Below are 16,923 nucleotides of genomic sequence, written 5' to 3' on the forward strand. Positions count from 1 at the left end.
GATTCAATACATTCAATACATTTGTTAGTTACAGGTTTATTCAGATTTTTTATTTCTTCATGATTTAGTCACAGTAGGTTTTGTGGTTCTAGAAACTTGTCCATCTCAACTAGGTTATCAGATTTTTTGGTATACATCTGTTCATAGTATTCTCTTTTAATCTTTTTCATTTCTGTAGAATTGGTAGTAATGTCCCCACTTTCATTTCTGAGTTTAGTAATTTGAGTTCTTTCTTCTTCATCTCTGTAGCTAAAGGTTTGTTAATTTTATCTTTTTGAAGAACCAACCTTTGGTTTCACTGATTTTCTCTATTGTTTTTCTATTTTAGATTTTATTTATCTCTGTTCTCATTCTCATCTTTATTATTTCCTTCCTTTTGCTAACTTTAGATTTCTGTTGTGCCTGTGCTAAGCTGCTTCAGTAGTGTCCAACTCTTTGTGATCCTAGAGATTGTAGCCTGCCAGGTTTCTCTGTCTATGGGGTTCTCCAGCCCTAACTTTAGATTCAGTTTGCTCTTTTTCTAGGTCATTAAGTTGTAAAGTGGGCTTTCCTGGTGGCTCAGATGGTAAAGAATCTGCCTGTAATGCAGGGAACCCAGGTTCAATCCCTGGGTTGGGAAGATCCCCTGGAGAAGGGAATGGATCCCACTCTAGTATTCTTGCCTGGAGAATTTCATGGACAGAGGAGACTGGCATCCATGGGGTCACAAAGAGTTGGACATAAATGAGCGACTAACACTTCCACTCTAAGTTGTAAAGTTAGGTTCTTAATTTGAGCTCTTTCTTGTTTTTTAATGTAAGCATTTATAGCTATAAAATTCCCCCATAGTGCTGCTACTGCTACATTCCATAGGTTTTTGGTACTTTATACTATTTTTATTCATCTCTAAGTATTTAATAATTTCCCTTGTGATTTTTTCTCTGACCAACTGGTTGTTTAAAAGTTCGTGACTTTCTAAAGTATCATGAATTTTCCAGTTTCCTTTATGTTACTGATTTTCTAACTTTCATCTGTTGTGGTTACAGAAGATACCTTCTATAATATCTATCTTTTAAAATACTGGGGACTTCCCTGGTAGCTCAGTGGTAAAGAATCCACCTGCCAATGCAGGAGACATGGGTTTAATCTCTGATCCACGGAGATCCTACATGACGTGGAGCAACTAACCCCATGAGCCACAACTACTGGGCCTGTGCTCTAGAGCCCATGAGCCACAACTACTGAGCCTACATGTCGCAACTACTGAAGCCTGCACACCCTTGAGCCCATGTTCCACAAGAAGAGAAGCCACCACAATGAGAAGCCTGCTACTAGACAGTAGCTCCTGTGCACCAGAACTAGAGAAAAGCTTGTGTAGCAATGAAGACCCAGCATAGCCAAAAATATAAATAAATAAAAACTATTGACCTGGCTAGGGAGTTAAGCTCCCACAAACCATGCAGTGTGGCCTAAAAAAAAAACCAAACAGAAATCAGTGTCTCAGTGTCCCAGTTTTGGTTCAGTGGTTAAGACTCTGTACTGCTAATGCAAGGGGCGTGGGTTCAATCCTTGGTCTGGGAACTAAGATGCCACATGCTATGTGGCATGGCCAAAAAATAAAAAAAAAATCTACTGAAACTGAATTTCTGCCTAACAAAATGTCCCATGTGCACTTGAGAAGAATGTAAATGCTGTTTGTTGTTGGGTGGGGTCTTGGTATTTGTTTTAGATCTAGTTGGTTTATTATGTAAGTTCTCTATTCCATACTTACCTCTCTGGTAGTTCTTTTCATTATCAACTGGGGAGCTGAAGTCTCCCAATTTTTATTGCAGAATTCTCTCTCCTGTCAACTGTCAGTGTTTGCTTCCTATATTTTGAAGTTCTATCATGTGTGTAAATGTTTACAACTGTTATATCTTCTTGCTGAATCTTTTTAAGAAACATATGTCCTTCTTTGTCTCTTTTAACCTTTTTGGGTTTAAAGTCTATTTTAGCCACTCCCACTCTCTTTTGGCTACTATTTAGTGACGTGGAATATCTTCTTCCATCCTTTCACTTTCAACCTGATTGTGTCTTTGGATCTTCAGTGAGTCTCTTATACACAGTATACAGTTGGATGATGTATTTTTTGAATTAATTAATTAGGCTGCATCAGGTTGTAGCACATGGGATCTTTTGTTGTGGCACGCGAGCCCACTAGTTGCAGTGAGTGGGCTTAGTTGCCCAGCAGCATGTGGGATCTTAGTTCCCTGATCAGGGATCAAACCTGCATCCCCTGTACTACAAGGTGAGTTCTTAACCACTGGACCACCAGGGAATCTATTCTGCCAATCTTAAAAAAAAAAAAGTTAAGACATAATTGACATAAAATATTAGTTTTAGATGTAACATAATGATTTATTATACGTATATATTGCAAAATGATCACCACAATGACTCTAGTTAACATCCATCACCATGCATAGTATCAAATTATTTTCTTGTGATAAGATTTTTAAGATTCATTCTCTAAGCAAGTTTCAAATATACAATGTAGTATTGTTAACTATAGTCACCAGGCTGTACATTACATCCTCAGGTGTTATTTATTTGGACCACCTTCACCTATTTTTCCAAGCTTGCAAACCCTTACCTCTGGCAACTACCAATTTCTATCTATGAGTTTGCTTTTTTTTTCAAAAGATTCTACACAAGTGAGATCATATGGAACTAGTCTTTCTCTTTATCTCATTTAGCATAACAAGGCCATTCATTTTGTTACAAATGGTAGTATTTCCTCATTTTTGTGGCTAAATATTCCATTGTAGACACATACCACATTTTCTTTGTCCACTGATGAATACTTAGGTTGTTTCCATGCCTCAGCTACTATGAATAATGCCATAATGAACATGGGATACAGATAATCATTTTGAGTTAGTGTTTTTCTTTTCCTTCAGATAAATACCCAGAAATGGCATTGCTGGGTTGTATGGCACTTCTATTTTTAATTTTCCGAAGAACCTCCATATGGTTTTTAATAGTGGCTGTACCAATTTAAATTCCCACCAACAGTGCACAAGGGTTTTCCCCCAACCTTTTTTGACATTCTTACTAACATTTATTACTTCTTATCTGTTTGAGAACAGCCATTCTAATAGGTGTGAGGTGGTATCTCATTGTGGTTTTGACTTGCATTTCCCTGATGGTTAGTGTGACATTAAGCACCTTTTTATATATCTGTTGGTCATCTATATGTCTGCTTTAAAAGTATATTCAGATTTTCCAACTATATTTAATTGGATTTTCTATTTTGCTATTGACTTGTATGCTTTCCTTATATATTTTGAATATTAACACCTTACTAGATTTGCTAATATTTTCTCCCATTCTGTAGGCTGCTTTTTCATTTTGTTTATGGTTTCCATTGTTGTACAGAAACATTTTAGTTTTACCAGTCTCACTTGTTCATTTCTGCTTTTAATGCCCTGCTTCTGGTGTTAAAACAAACAAAAAATCATTGTCAAAACTGATGACAAGGAGCTTATCCTCTTCTAGGAATTTCATGGTTTTAGGTCTTACACTCAAGTCTTTAAATTGATTTCTGTTTATGTTGAAAGACAGTGATCCCATTTCATTCTTTTGTATGTGGCTGTCCAATTTTCCCACACCCTATATTGAAGAGACTGCCCTTTCCCTATTGTATATTCTTGGCTCCTCTGCCATAAATCAATTGGCCATACATGCATGGGTTTTTTTCTGGGCTCTCTATTCTATTCATCTATGTATCTGTTTTTCTGCCAGTAGCATACTGTTTTGATTACTATAGCTTTGTAATATAGTTTGAAATCAGGACGTATGATGCCTTCAACTTTGTTCTTTGTCAAGACTGTTTTGACTATTTGAGATTTTTTTGTGGTTCCACCTAAGTTTTAGGATTATTCTACTTCTGAGAAAAGTGCCATTGGAATTTTATTTTTATTGTACTGAATTTGTAGGATGCTTTGGGTAGTACAGACATTTAAACAGTAATAACTCTTGAAATCCATGAGCACAGAGTATCTTTTCATTTATTTATGTCTCCTGTAAGCTCTCATCAGTAGCTTACAGTTATCAGTATACAGGTCTTTTACTTCCTTGGCTAAATTTATTCCTAGGTCTTTTATTCTTTCTGATGCCATTGCAAAGGGATTGTTTTTTAATTTCTGATAGTTACTCATGTATGAAAATACAACTGATTTTTATATTTTGTCTCCTGAAACTTCACTAAATTTTCAGTTCTAAAAAGTTTTCTGATGGGAGTTTTTAGGGTTTTCTACATGTAATACTATTTGCAAACAATATTTTTTCTATATGTAATTTTCTATATTTCTATATTATACATATAATATATATATAGTATTTTTCTATATGTAATACTATTTGCAAATAAGAGACAGTTTTACTTGTTCCTTTTCAATTAGATGCCTTTTACTTAATTTTTTTTTTGCCTACCTCATCCCACTCCAGTACTCTTGCCTGGACAATCCCATGGACGGAGGAGCCTGGTAGGCTGCAGTCCATGGGGTCGTGAAGAGTCGGACACGACTGAGCGACCTCACTTTCCTGCATTGGAGAAGGAAATGTCAACCCACTCCAGTGTTCTTGCCTGGAGAATCCCAGGGATGGCGGAGCCTGGTAGGCTGCCATCTATGGGGTTGCACAGAGTTGGACACGACTGAAGTGACTTAGCAGCCTCAGTAGCAGCTACCTCATCTGGGTAAAACTTGGAGTAATTATGTTGAATAGAAGTGGTAGGAGTGGACATCCTTATTTTGGTTTTATTCTTGATTCTAGAGGAAAAGCTTTCAATTTTTCACCTGTTGGTTGTCACATTCACCTTTTATTATGTTGAGATACATTCTTTTACCCACTTTGTAGAGTTTTTTTAATCATAAATGATGCTGAATCCCATTCTCTTTTTGAGAGTTTAATCCATTTACCTTTAAATTAATTACTGATAAGGAATTACTCACTGAACAATTTATTTTCTATATGCCCTAGAGGTTTCTGTCCCTCCTTGCCTGAATTCCTGCTTTCTAGTGTGTTTGGTTAATCTTCTGGAGTGAAATGTTTACATTCGTCCTGAACTTCTTTTTGTACATGTCTGTAGGTATTGCATTTGTGGTTACCATGAGGATTAAACTGAACATTCTTAAGTTATAAAACTAATTTATAGTAGCTTAATTTGAATAACATAAAAAAACACTACTCCTTTATAGCCATTTCTACCCCTTCCAGATGTCACAAAATTACCTCTTTTTATATTATGTGCACAAAAAAATTAACTAACAATTCCACTAAGTGCGTTAGTTTCCTAAACTGTGTAGAAAAAAAAGTACAGCTACAAAACACTGTCAAATTAATTCTACCTTTTATAATTGCCCATGTATTTACCTTTATTAAGATCTTTATTTCTCCATATAGCATGGAAGTACTATCTGGTGTCCTATAAGTTCACCTTGGAGGAGACCATTGAGTATTTCTGCAGGGTAGTTCTAGCACTCAAAAAGTCCCTCATCTTTTGTATATTTGGGAATGTTTTTATTTCCTCCTCATTTCTGAAGGATAGCTTTGCTACATATAGGAATACTGGTTGACATGTTCTTTTAGCACACTACATATATGGGCCCACTGTCTTCTGGCCTCCAAAATGTCACTGTATGTAATGATTTGTTTGTCTTGGGCTGATTCCAAGACCTGCTCTTTAAATTTTGAAAGTTTGATTTTAACATGTCTTGGTATGTGTCTCATTTTGAGTTCATCTTACTTGGAGTTCGTTAAGCACCCTGGGTATTTATATTCACATCATTCATGAAATTTGGTAAGTTTTCAACCATTATTTCTTCAAATATTTTCTCTTGCTTCTGTTTTCTCCCTCCGGGACATCTACAATACATATGGTTGTTCTACTCGATGGTACCCCAAAGGCCGCTTACAGCTCTCTCTTCTTCAATCTTTATCTTTTTCCTCAGGCTTGATAATTTATATTGTCCTATGGGCTGCTCTGGTAGCTCAGCTGGTAAAGAATCCGCCTACAATCCAGGAGACCTCAGTTCAATTCCTGGGTTGGAAAGATCCACTGGAGAAAGGATAGGCTATTCTTGGGCTTCCCTGGTGGCTCAGTGAGTGAAGAATTTGCCTGCAGTGTGGAAGACCTGGGTTCGATCCCTGGGTTGGGAAGATCCCTGGAGAAGGGAACAGCTACCCTCTCCAGTATTCTGGCCTAGAGAATTTCATGGACTGCATAGTCCATGGGATCGCAAAGATCTGGACATGACTGAGTGATTTTCACTTCACCTCATCTTTGAGTTCACTGATTCTTTCTCTTGCCTGTCCAAACCTGCCTCTGAATCCATCTAGTAAATTTTTCATTTCAATTATTGTACTTCTTCAGTTCCAGAATTCCTTTCTGGTTTCTTTTTAGGTTTTCTATCTCTTTATTGATACTTTCATTTTTTTCACATCAGTTTCATGACTTTCCCATGAAAGACTTTCTCATGACAATTTCCTTTAGTTCTTTGAGCATCATCAGGGCAATTGTTTAAAAGTTTTGTCTTATGTGTCTGCCATTAGCCCATTTTAGGGACAGATTCTACTGAATTACTATTCTGAATTATTTTTTTGAATTTTTTTTTTTTTTCTCTGAATGGGCCACATTTTCTAATGTCTTTATATTCCTTGTGATTTTTCTGAACACTGGCCATCTGAATCGAGTAATGCGCTAGCTCGGGAATTAGATTCTCCCCTTTCCTATTCGCTGTTTTTTGTTATTATTAATTTCCTGTTTCAAGGATTAGCCTCAAGTGTAAACCTAGTGTCTTATGTCTTTTCTGATCCTTCCCTTGGATATGTGTAGTCACTGACCATATTTCCCAACATATGTAGTTGTTTTGACATGTCTTAAGTCTTTAATTTCTGTCCTAAAAGACGAAAAATGAAAAATGAAGGTGGGCAAAAGAGGGTACCTTAAAATCTCCTGAAAGTCGCTACAGCTGGAGGGAGAGGGACTGGCAACAATGGGAGGTACAACAGTGGCTGCCTGCTTCATGTGCACCTCTGTGATCAGAATCAGTAATCAGAGTACAGATATTCAGTATTTGGAGAAAGGGGCCCCTTTTATCCGCCCTAGCACATGCAAGCTGTATGCAAGCTATTCCAGGAGTACTTGCACAGCTGCCTGCCACGTGGCTGGGGGTAGGGATGAGTAGCTCTACTGAGTTAAGAGTTCAAATTGACTGAAACAAATCACAACTGATCATCTGAAACATCTCCTGGACGTTACAAGCCTTCAACAGACTCCAGAGTTCCAAACAGTTTTATCAGACAGATTCTGCTAGTGCAGTTGTCTAAAGGGAGATAGATTCTTATTGCTTCCAACTCTCTCATTTTCTTAGAATCCTCCCCTATCGTGTTATCTTTTCTGAATTATTCTTTTTTTTTTAATTTTATTTTTTAAATACCATGGACAGAGGAGCCTGGCGGGCTACAGTCCATCGGGATGCAAAGGAGTTGGACACAACTTGGCAACTAAACAACAACAACACACTCTGTATGGGCCATGTCAAAAGGTGAGATTATTTTTTAGATGTATTTTTTTCATTCTAAGTTAGATTCTAATCTATCTCACTTATCTTTACTTATCATTGTAACAAATCCAGTGAGGATGTGATAAACATGCTAAATGTATGGATATAAGAACCATGTAGCAGTGCTTGGTACATAGTAAGCAGTCAATAAATAGTAGGTATTATCATATATGTCTCACATACACACATAAATAAATATTACATTCTTCTGGGAATAGATAGGTTGAAGTGTGAAGAAACAGTACGAGCTTACTCTCTACCTGGGAGGATCTGTCATAACAGAGAATTGCCTGAGCTGCTTTGTATAAGCTGATTATTAAGATACATCTCAGGATGTCCTCAATGCTTTCTGCTCTGCTGGGTTCATCTTCCCCTGTTTTCTTACCATTTCTGCATTTCACAATTTGGGTCACAGCTGTGATTGATGAATCGGGCCTCATTTCCCATACGGTAACTGTCAATCACCATCCCACTATCCAAGTTCAGACAATAGTGGTCACTATGATTATGATACTGCTCAATCATCCTGTTCCTAAAGAGGAGAGAAATGATTAAAACCCAGTTAATGATTAAGTCGAAAGTAAACTTCAAATATTTCATTTTCCATTCTAATCTGGTACCTCTGCCATTTTCCTGGAGTATGATTTACCACTGTACCTGAACTCCTGCTCGCTGACAACCTCTCCTAGGTATTCAATGATGAACTGCCCAGCTTTTAGGGGTTCTTTGGTTCTGATTCCCCAACCTTTTTCTTCAGCTCGAAATCGTTCTAGACATTGCACCCACTCATGCCGCTGTATCCTCTGGTTACAGCACTGCTCACCACAGGGGCAAGTGTTGGGGGAACACTCAGCAAAGATCATTCTAGAAAGAAAAGGAATAATTACATGTCAATTAACACTACATATCATCTATACGAACCCATTTTTTAAAATAGGAATTTAAAAAATGAATTCAAAGGGACTTCTCTACTGGTCTAGAGACTAACCCTCTGCACTCACAATGAAGGGGGCCTGGGATTGATCCCTGGTCAGGGAACTAGATCCCACATGCTGCAAATGAGTTTTCTCATGGTGCAACTAAAAAGATTCCACATCCTGCAACTAAGATGCTATGTGCTGCAACTAAAAGATCCCATATGCTGCAACTAAGACCCAGTGCAGCCAAAAAAATGCATATAATTAATTTTTATTTTAATAGGGTTAGGTTGGTTAATAAAGTTATTAACAAGGTAATAATGTCTAAATTCAAAAGTTAATAATACTGAAAATATCCAAGTCAAGTTGCAAACACTGATGCTTCTTGTAAATTAATAAGTTAATTGTCCACTCAGCATCCTGGGGAAACACTAACATATTTATTTCTATACTAAGAATATACGAGGGCTTCCATGGTGGCTCAGTGGTAAAGAATCCTGCCAATTCAGGAGACTCTGGTTCCATCCCTGGGTTGGGAAAGACCCAACCCCTGGAGAAGGAAAAGGAAACCCACTCCAGTATTCTTACCGGAAAAATCCCATGGACAGAGGAGCCTGGTGGCCTATAGTCCACGGGATCACAAAAGAGTCAGACACAACTAAGCAATTAAACAACAACAACTTCCTGAACTACTGAAGGAAAGAAAGGAAATAAGCAATGAGGCAGCTATATTAATTTCATAGACAATAAATAAAATATCATACAAAAAAGCACAGAAATGTTAGCATCTAAAGAAATGCACATTTAAACAACTTTAAGGACATATGATTCTCTCAAATAGTAAACTGATGAAATACGAAAGCACTAGAAATAAAGTTAGATGTCAGTAACTAAAGGAGGTAGAACTAAGGGTAGAATTTCCCAGCTGGCACATTAAAGCAAAAACACTGATTCCCTCAGCCCACAGGACAGCTGACTAGAGATCAAAATTGGAGAAGCAGCTATCTGTCTAGGAAAGCTATCTAGAACAAGGAACACTGCTGGGAAGTTCATTAATTCTCCTTTGCTACGTATCTGCTTAGGTTAATAGAGATAGAATCCTTTGTCTCAATTAGACATTTTCACTTTGAAATCTCAATTTCACTGAGAACTCACACTTCCTATCTCTGACAACAGCCTTACTATCTCTCATTAGCATCACTGACTCAATCATCATGTGTATTAATATATCTTCTATACCCTAATGTCTACCAACTTAGTTTCCCCCTTCTACTAGTATTATTTTTATTAGAGAGGTTAAAGAACTTTCCTTAGGTCTCATAGCAGTAAGAGGATTTAAACCTGAGTACATAAGACTCTAGATGATGTTGCTTCCTATTACTCTATTTAGCCCATGTTTTGGGCTGAATATGTCCCCTTAAAATTCAGTTGAAGCCCTAGCCTTCAGTGTGATGCTATTTGGAAGTAGGGGCTTTGGGAGGTAAATAGGTTTTATTAGCTGATGAAGGTGGGAACCTTGTAATGGGATTGTTGTTGTTTAATCTCTCAGTCCTGTCTGACTCTTTTGCAACCCCATAGCCCATCAGGCTCCTCTGTCCATGGGATTTTCCAGGCAAGAATACTGGCTGCTGCTGCTAAGTTGCTTTAATCATGTCCGACTCTGTGCGACCCCATAGATGGCAGCCCACCAGGCTCCCCTGTCCCTGGGATTCTCCAGGCAAGAACACTAGAATGGGTTGCCATTTCCTTTTTCAGGGGATCTACCTAACTAAGGGATCAAACTCGCCTCTCCTGTAGCTCCTGAATTGACAGGTGGATTCTTTACCACTGGGCCACCAGAGAAGCCCTCATAATGGGATTAGTGGCCTTCTAAGAAGAGGAAGAGAGAGAAGTATCTTTCTACCATGAGCATGTACTGAGGAGAGGCCATGTGAGTATTCAGGGAGAAGGCAGCTGTCTATAAGCTAGGAAGTAGGTCCTCACCAGACATTGAATCTGCTGACAATTTCACCATGGACTTCCCAGCCTCCAGAATTGTGAGAAATATATTTCTATTATTTAAGTCTATGATTGTTATAGCAGCCCAAGCAGACCAAGACAGTCCATCAGTTAGGTTTCATATATCATTTTTGATTTCTTGAGAGGATATCAGAGTCTACTTAACTTTTTCCTTTAAATGAAGTCTTTTTTTTTTTTCTGGCCACACGTGGCTTGTGGAATCTTAGTTCCCCAACTAGGGATTGAACTCAGGCCCTTGACAGTGAAAACACAGAGTTTTAAACACTGGACCACCAGGGACTTCCCCTAAATGAAGCATCTTACAGATCTTAAAGCCTGGGCTTACAGAATTAGTTTAGTACAGTACCTATTGAGGCAGTCATCCACACAGCCCTTTTTGGTGTCATCATCTGGCTTCTTACAGTTACAAGTGGTAGCCTCATAACCAGAAAGGGGTTTGACATCAACGTAGACATCTTGAGAGAAGACAACAAAGAATAGTTTGTGAACATATAGAGTAATTTTTAAGTGCCAGGCTGAGAACACTGATGGTATGGAGGCAGAAAAAACAGCTCTCATTTTACTCACTTGAACGAATTTTTTTATATAGTGGGACATCTGGTTTCTTGTACAGCTAGAAGAAAAAACAGAAAAATCCCGATATAGCATTCAACTTCAAATGCCAGAAAACAGTATAAATCACTAAAAATAAAGAAATTATCTATGTACTCTGCCCATATGGAAACACTTACTTTCTGGGTTGGATACATTTGAGGTGTGATCACTTTTTACCCTGGAATAAAAGGTGACTTACCAGATCAGGGTAAGAGAACTATATTCAACAGAAACAATCATAAGTAGATTAAAGAAAATGTATTTTTTGTTAGATGTTTCTTCAGCAAGTTATTGGACAGATTTAAATGATTATCACACTGCAGATTAAAGCTATTCATTTGGATAAATTAAGACTTTATTTCCCTCTATGAAAAGAAAGGAAAACTTGCACAGGGCTTGTTCAGATGGGTAGGGTAGGTATATGATATGAAAAAGATAAGTATCCTGGCTTTTTCAGGATGATTATTGTAGGAAAACACATTTTACATTTTAATTAAGGCAATTAATTCAGTTAACAAAGGGGAGATGGCAGGCAGGATAATGGTGTTCTCATACTGCAATAAAGAATGCATTATGAAAAAAAAGTATTAGTCAGTCTGTGAGTGTTTTACTATAGAAGACAGTACCAAAAAACAAACAAAGAAACAAACAGGAGCTTGGTTTAAGCTGTTTAAGCTAAAGTGTACTAATCTATAAGAATAATCCCACCATCATTTTTCAGTGGGTACAGTGAGTCAAAACACTATCTCCTTTATTGTTATGAACTCTCTGAGACAAATATCTAACATACTGACCCTCTTAAAATTCAGGACAGACCATCAAAGAAGAGAATGCAGATGGGAATGTTCACTGCTTTTGGCTTTCCAAGATTAAACTTTGGTGGAATTTTGGCAAAACTCAGGAGCCTATTTACCTCATTTGCATGACTACTTCTATTTCCCAATGGTAGTTCCCAATATGGATTCTGGGGGCTTTTGCTAAATATAAAAATTACTGGGGGCAACTTCAATTAGGTAAGTAAGAAAGAAAAACAGCACCTTCCCAGTTTTAGTTCCCAATATATTTAAAAGTACAAGAGTATTAAATATTTTCCCTGTTTCCTTTGGTAGAAGACTCTCTTTTGTATGTGAAAAATAAATTCCAAACTGATGGGAAGGAGCCAACGAAAATAAAGCCTGAAATTTCTTAATGCTGCTGGCAGTACATCTAAATTCTCTTGAGACCTGCATCAAACAGGATTCTTACAGAACAGAATCTTTGCTACCAGAATAAAAGTCCAGAATAATAACTGAAGGTTTCCTAAGGAAGCAGGAACTTACTGCTATTTTGAAGTTATGAGTAAAGGCAAATAGGTCATATTAAATATGGATGCAAATTCATTTTTCTTAGTCTCTGACCTTCACAGGGACACTTCTCTGTATTTCCTAAGATGAGAGCATAACAAGGAGGCAGAGAAAAAGACTTGCATCTCCCTCTCCCCCATTTAGCACTTAAGAATGAAATACCGGGGGAGGGAGGTGGAAGGGGGGGTTCAGGATGGGGAACACATGTACACCCATGGCGGATTCATGTCAACGTATGGCAAAACCAATATTGTAAAGTAAAAAATAAATAAACACATAAAACTGAAAAAAAAAAAAAAAAAGGAATGAAATATGGTAAGATAAGCTCATACCTGATTATGTTTCCACTGCCAAAGAATGTCATAGGGAAGCTGAAAATCAATTCTCTTTTGCCTTAGATATTTTCCTGAAACAAAACAATACTATCCATTTCAGTATTTATTTTATACAAAGAGTCAAATAGCCACAAGCTTTAACATGCACTGAGTAAAAAAAATAAACATTTCATGTTAAATTTTATGAATTTTCCATCACCAATTTTTAATTTTTGCTATTCTTTTCCACTGTGCTCCATGTGGTATATGCTAAAGATGTTTTAATTTTAGCTTATATAAAACAACTAGCATGGCAAACTTACTGCAAAAGAAGTCATCATTATGAAGCACACTAAATACTAAGAATTTGTCAATCATTAAAGTCACTAACCAGAGCATCTATTATCTTTCCTCCATTATTGTACATAATTTAAGGCTAACTACAAAAGGAGTATAAAATTTTTCCAAAATAGGAAACTCTGAATTTAAATAACTCAAGAGTATTTACATGTAAATTTATGATCTGTTAACATTTTTCTTCCTACCTGTTGAAATACTACTACTTTTTATAGCCAGTTTCAAAGCCCCTTTCTACCATAAAGAGGCACCCTGCCCCCCAATTTCTTTACTCTACATGATCTTTTTGTTCATGAAGCACTATGATGCTCAACTCACTTCTTGCAGGATTTAGATGTTTCCTTGTTATCTGGACGTGTTTTATCATGGTCTCCAGACCAGCAGTTCTCAAAGTGTGCTCTGCTTACCCCAAGGGATCCGAGAGGTCAAAACTATTTTGGTAACACAACTAAGATATTATATGCATTTTCATTATGCTGACATTTGTACTAATGGGGTAAAAGGAATAGTGGGTAAAGCTGTACTTTTAGTATGAATGAAGGCATGTGGCACAAATCTCTATTAGAACGAAACCAGTAGAAATGAACTATACGGCATTATCTAAGAATGCTCTTGATAAAGTAGTAAAAATATTAAATCTTGACCCACAAACCAAAATCTTTATTCTGCATGACACAATGCAAGTATGCATAAAGCACTTCTGCTATATACTAAGGTATGATGGTTACTTTAAGGAAATGCACTTGTGCAAATATTTGAATGGTGGGCCGAACCAGTTGGCTTTTTTAATAGAACGACATTTTTACTTAAAAGAACTGACAGACAATGGTTATTCTAACCTAGGAACTGAAAATAAATCCAGTGAACTTGTTACTTCAAGAACTCCAACTGAAAATATATTTCCAATGATAAAATTTTAGTTTGAAGTGAACACTGAAATTTTGCAAAACTTGTGTCTACTAATTATCAGGAGATTCTGTTTTCCAATACTTAAGTTTTTCTCATGAAATAAGTGGCAAATCACAAATATGAATTGTCAGGGATACATACAGGAAATGGAAGAGCAATGTAATTCAGTGAATTAATATTTTCCAATGTCTAATGCATGAAGTGATAAAATCATACATGGGTAAAAATCTATTTAACTTAGAAGAGAGACCTGGATTTTAAGGCAACAATACAAAAAAATCCATTGATTTCATACTCCAGCATTAGAATGTTAAGGAACATTTTTAATTTTTGCTATAATATCAAAGAATATCTACAATTATGTGAAATTATTAAATCTTCCTCTCTTTGACAACTTTTTACCCATGTGAGGTCAGATTTCTTCATATATTTAAACCATAATAACATCACAACAAATAGAATGCAAAAACAGATTAGAAAATCCAACTGTCCTATATTAGCTAGACATCGAGAAGATTTGTAAAAATGTAAAATAAAGTCACTTTTCTCATTAAAAATTTCTGGGGAAAGTTACTACCACATCCAGACTAAGACGAAAACGTAATAAACTTGCCCTCAAAAAAATAGGGGGGAGTTATCTGGAATCAAGATTGCTGGGAGAAACATCAATAACCTCAGATATGCAGATAACACCACCCTTATGGCAGAAAGTGAAGAAGAACTAAAGAGCCTCTTGATGAAAGTGAAAGAGGAGAGTGAAAAAGTTGGCTTAAAGCTTAACATTCAGAAAATGAAGATCATAGCATCCGGTCCCATCACTGCATGGCAAATAGATGGGGAAACAGTGGAAACAGTGGCTGACTTTATTTTTCTGGGCTCCAAAATCACTGCAGATGGTGACTGCAGCCATGAAATTAAAAGACGCTTACTCCTTGGAAGGAAAGTTATGACCAACCTAGACAGTATGTTAAAAAGCAGAGATATTACTTTGTCAACAAAGGTCCATCTAGTCAAGGCTACGGTTTTTCCAGTAGTCATGTATGGATGTGAGAGTAGGACCATAAAGAAAGCTGAGTGCTGAAGAATTAATGCTTTTGAACTGTGGTGTTGGAGAAGACTCTTGAAAGTCCCTTGGACTGCAAGGAGATCCAACCAGTCCATTCTAAAGGAGATCAGTCCTGGGTGTTCATTGGAAGGACTGATGTTGAAGCTGAAACTCCAATACTTTGGCCACCTGATGTGAAGAGCTGACTCATTTGAAAAGACCCTGATGCTGGGAAAGATTGAGGGCAGGAGGAGAAGGGGACGACAGAGGATGATATGGTTGGATGGCAACACCGACTCAATGGACATGGGTTTGGGTGGACTCCGGGAGTTGGTATGGACAGGGAGGCCTGGCGTGCTGTGGTTCATGGGGTTGCAAAGAGTCGGACATGACTGAGCGACTGAACTGATTTTCCATAAAAATGTTATTTGTTAACATGCAATTACATGTTAACATGTAATACAGTGAGTTTATTCATTTGATAAATCTGATGACAGAGCAATATGGATTATAGTTATATCTAAGTCAAATAACTTATGGAGGTTAATATAACAAGCTGCTGTCTGAGGTTACAGTTGGTAGAAGACTGGAGTCCATCTCTTGACAGGGAACCAAAGCTGAGTGTGTAACTACAAAGTCTGTAATGAAAAAGTACAACAAGGAAGTAAACTTTGGTGTATTTAAATAATGAATGTGCAGCTGTTAAATGAAGTGAGGTATATATTTACTCACACGAAAACTTATCTTCCAAGTTGCAGAATAATATTAGAGCAATATTAGGGCTGACTTTTTTTTTAAAAAATCCATTAAGTGGCTAAATATGGTGGGGAATGACTAAGGAAGGGCACAAAGGAGCTTTCTGGAATGATGATAATGTTCTTGAGAAAGGTCTGGATTATAGAGGAGTAGGAAAAAATTTAAAAATTGAGCAAAAGTACATTTAAGATTTGTGGATTTTATTGAGGGTAAATTCAAATCAAAAGAAAAACCCTATAAACAAACACTGAGATCTTGATTCTGACACTATGATGAAATATTTAGCTGGAAGTATATCAGTCCCTGCAGTTTACTTTGCAGTGCATCCAAAAACAGGATGGAACAACAAATGGATAAATACATGATAAATCAGGCAAATATCAATGACAAAACCTAGGTGATGGGATTTTTTTTGTGTGATGGGATATTTTGCGATCAGTTTCTTCAAATTTCTGTATGCTGAAAAATTTGGTAACAAAGTATCAGGAAAAAATAAGCCATATATATATATATATATATGTATATGTATTTGAAAGAGTTTGAAAGGGTATATGCTAAACTAGTATGTTTCTGGGAAGGGGAACTTTATCTTTCAATTCACATCTTTCTACATTAGGAATTTTTATGAGTATGTACTGTTTCTAACAACAATCAAATAAATGTAATTTTTTAGCAAGTCAAAATTGGCTCTCAGAAGATAGGACAAATCCCTTGATGTAAAGGGTTAACTCTTAGTGTATTTTCTGTAGAGAAGAGATTGTTAAAGTATGAAGGAGCAGAGTATAAGTTCTGAACATTTAAAAATAATACTTTTCTCTTTCTAGAAAGAAAGGCATCCATTATTCATGTCAGCTTTTTTTTTTTTTTTTTTTGGCCACATAGCACGCTGGGGTCTTAGTTCCCCAATGAGGGATCAAACCCATGCCCTCTACAGTGGAAGCATAGGGTCTTAACAGCCAGGGAAGTCTCATATTTCAACTAACTTTAAAAACACAATTTTCCCCACTGTCCAACATTTTGAGCTTTCCTAGAAACAGCTCCACAGATGTTATATGTTGCCTTTCTTTATTATTTGTATTTCTC

At 36.8% G+C, this 16,923-nt stretch overlaps 1 protein-coding gene across 19 annotated transcripts in view; it reads right to left on the reverse strand.

Moving 5' to 3' along the window:
• The window catches only part of ASH1L (ASH1 like histone lysine methyltransferase), a 207,762-nt gene that overhangs the window by 32,162 nt on the left and 158,677 nt on the right, over positions 1 to 16,923 (reverse strand). For all 19 annotated transcript variants that reach the window (XM_086393216.1, XM_086393204.1, XM_086393214.1 and 16 more), the window contains 5 exons: positions 12,792 to 12,865; positions 11,090 to 11,135; positions 10,869 to 10,977; positions 8,244 to 8,450; positions 7,972 to 8,118 (listed from right to left, as the gene is read on the reverse strand). In XM_086393216.1, the coding sequence (XP_086249342.1) occupies positions 7,972 to 8,118; positions 8,244 to 8,450; positions 10,869 to 10,977; positions 11,090 to 11,135; positions 12,792 to 12,865 (583 nt within the window). The remainder of the gene's footprint in view (positions 1 to 7,971; positions 8,119 to 8,243; positions 8,451 to 10,868; positions 10,978 to 11,089; positions 11,136 to 12,791; positions 12,866 to 16,923) is intronic.

Source organism: Bos grunniens, chromosome 3 (genome assembly GCF_055505025.1).
Source record: "Bos grunniens cultivar Pamir isolate PY7600 chromosome 3, Bosgru_T2T1.0, whole genome shotgun sequence".
Lineage (NCBI taxonomy): Eukaryota > Metazoa > Chordata > Mammalia > Artiodactyla > Bovidae > Bos > Bos grunniens.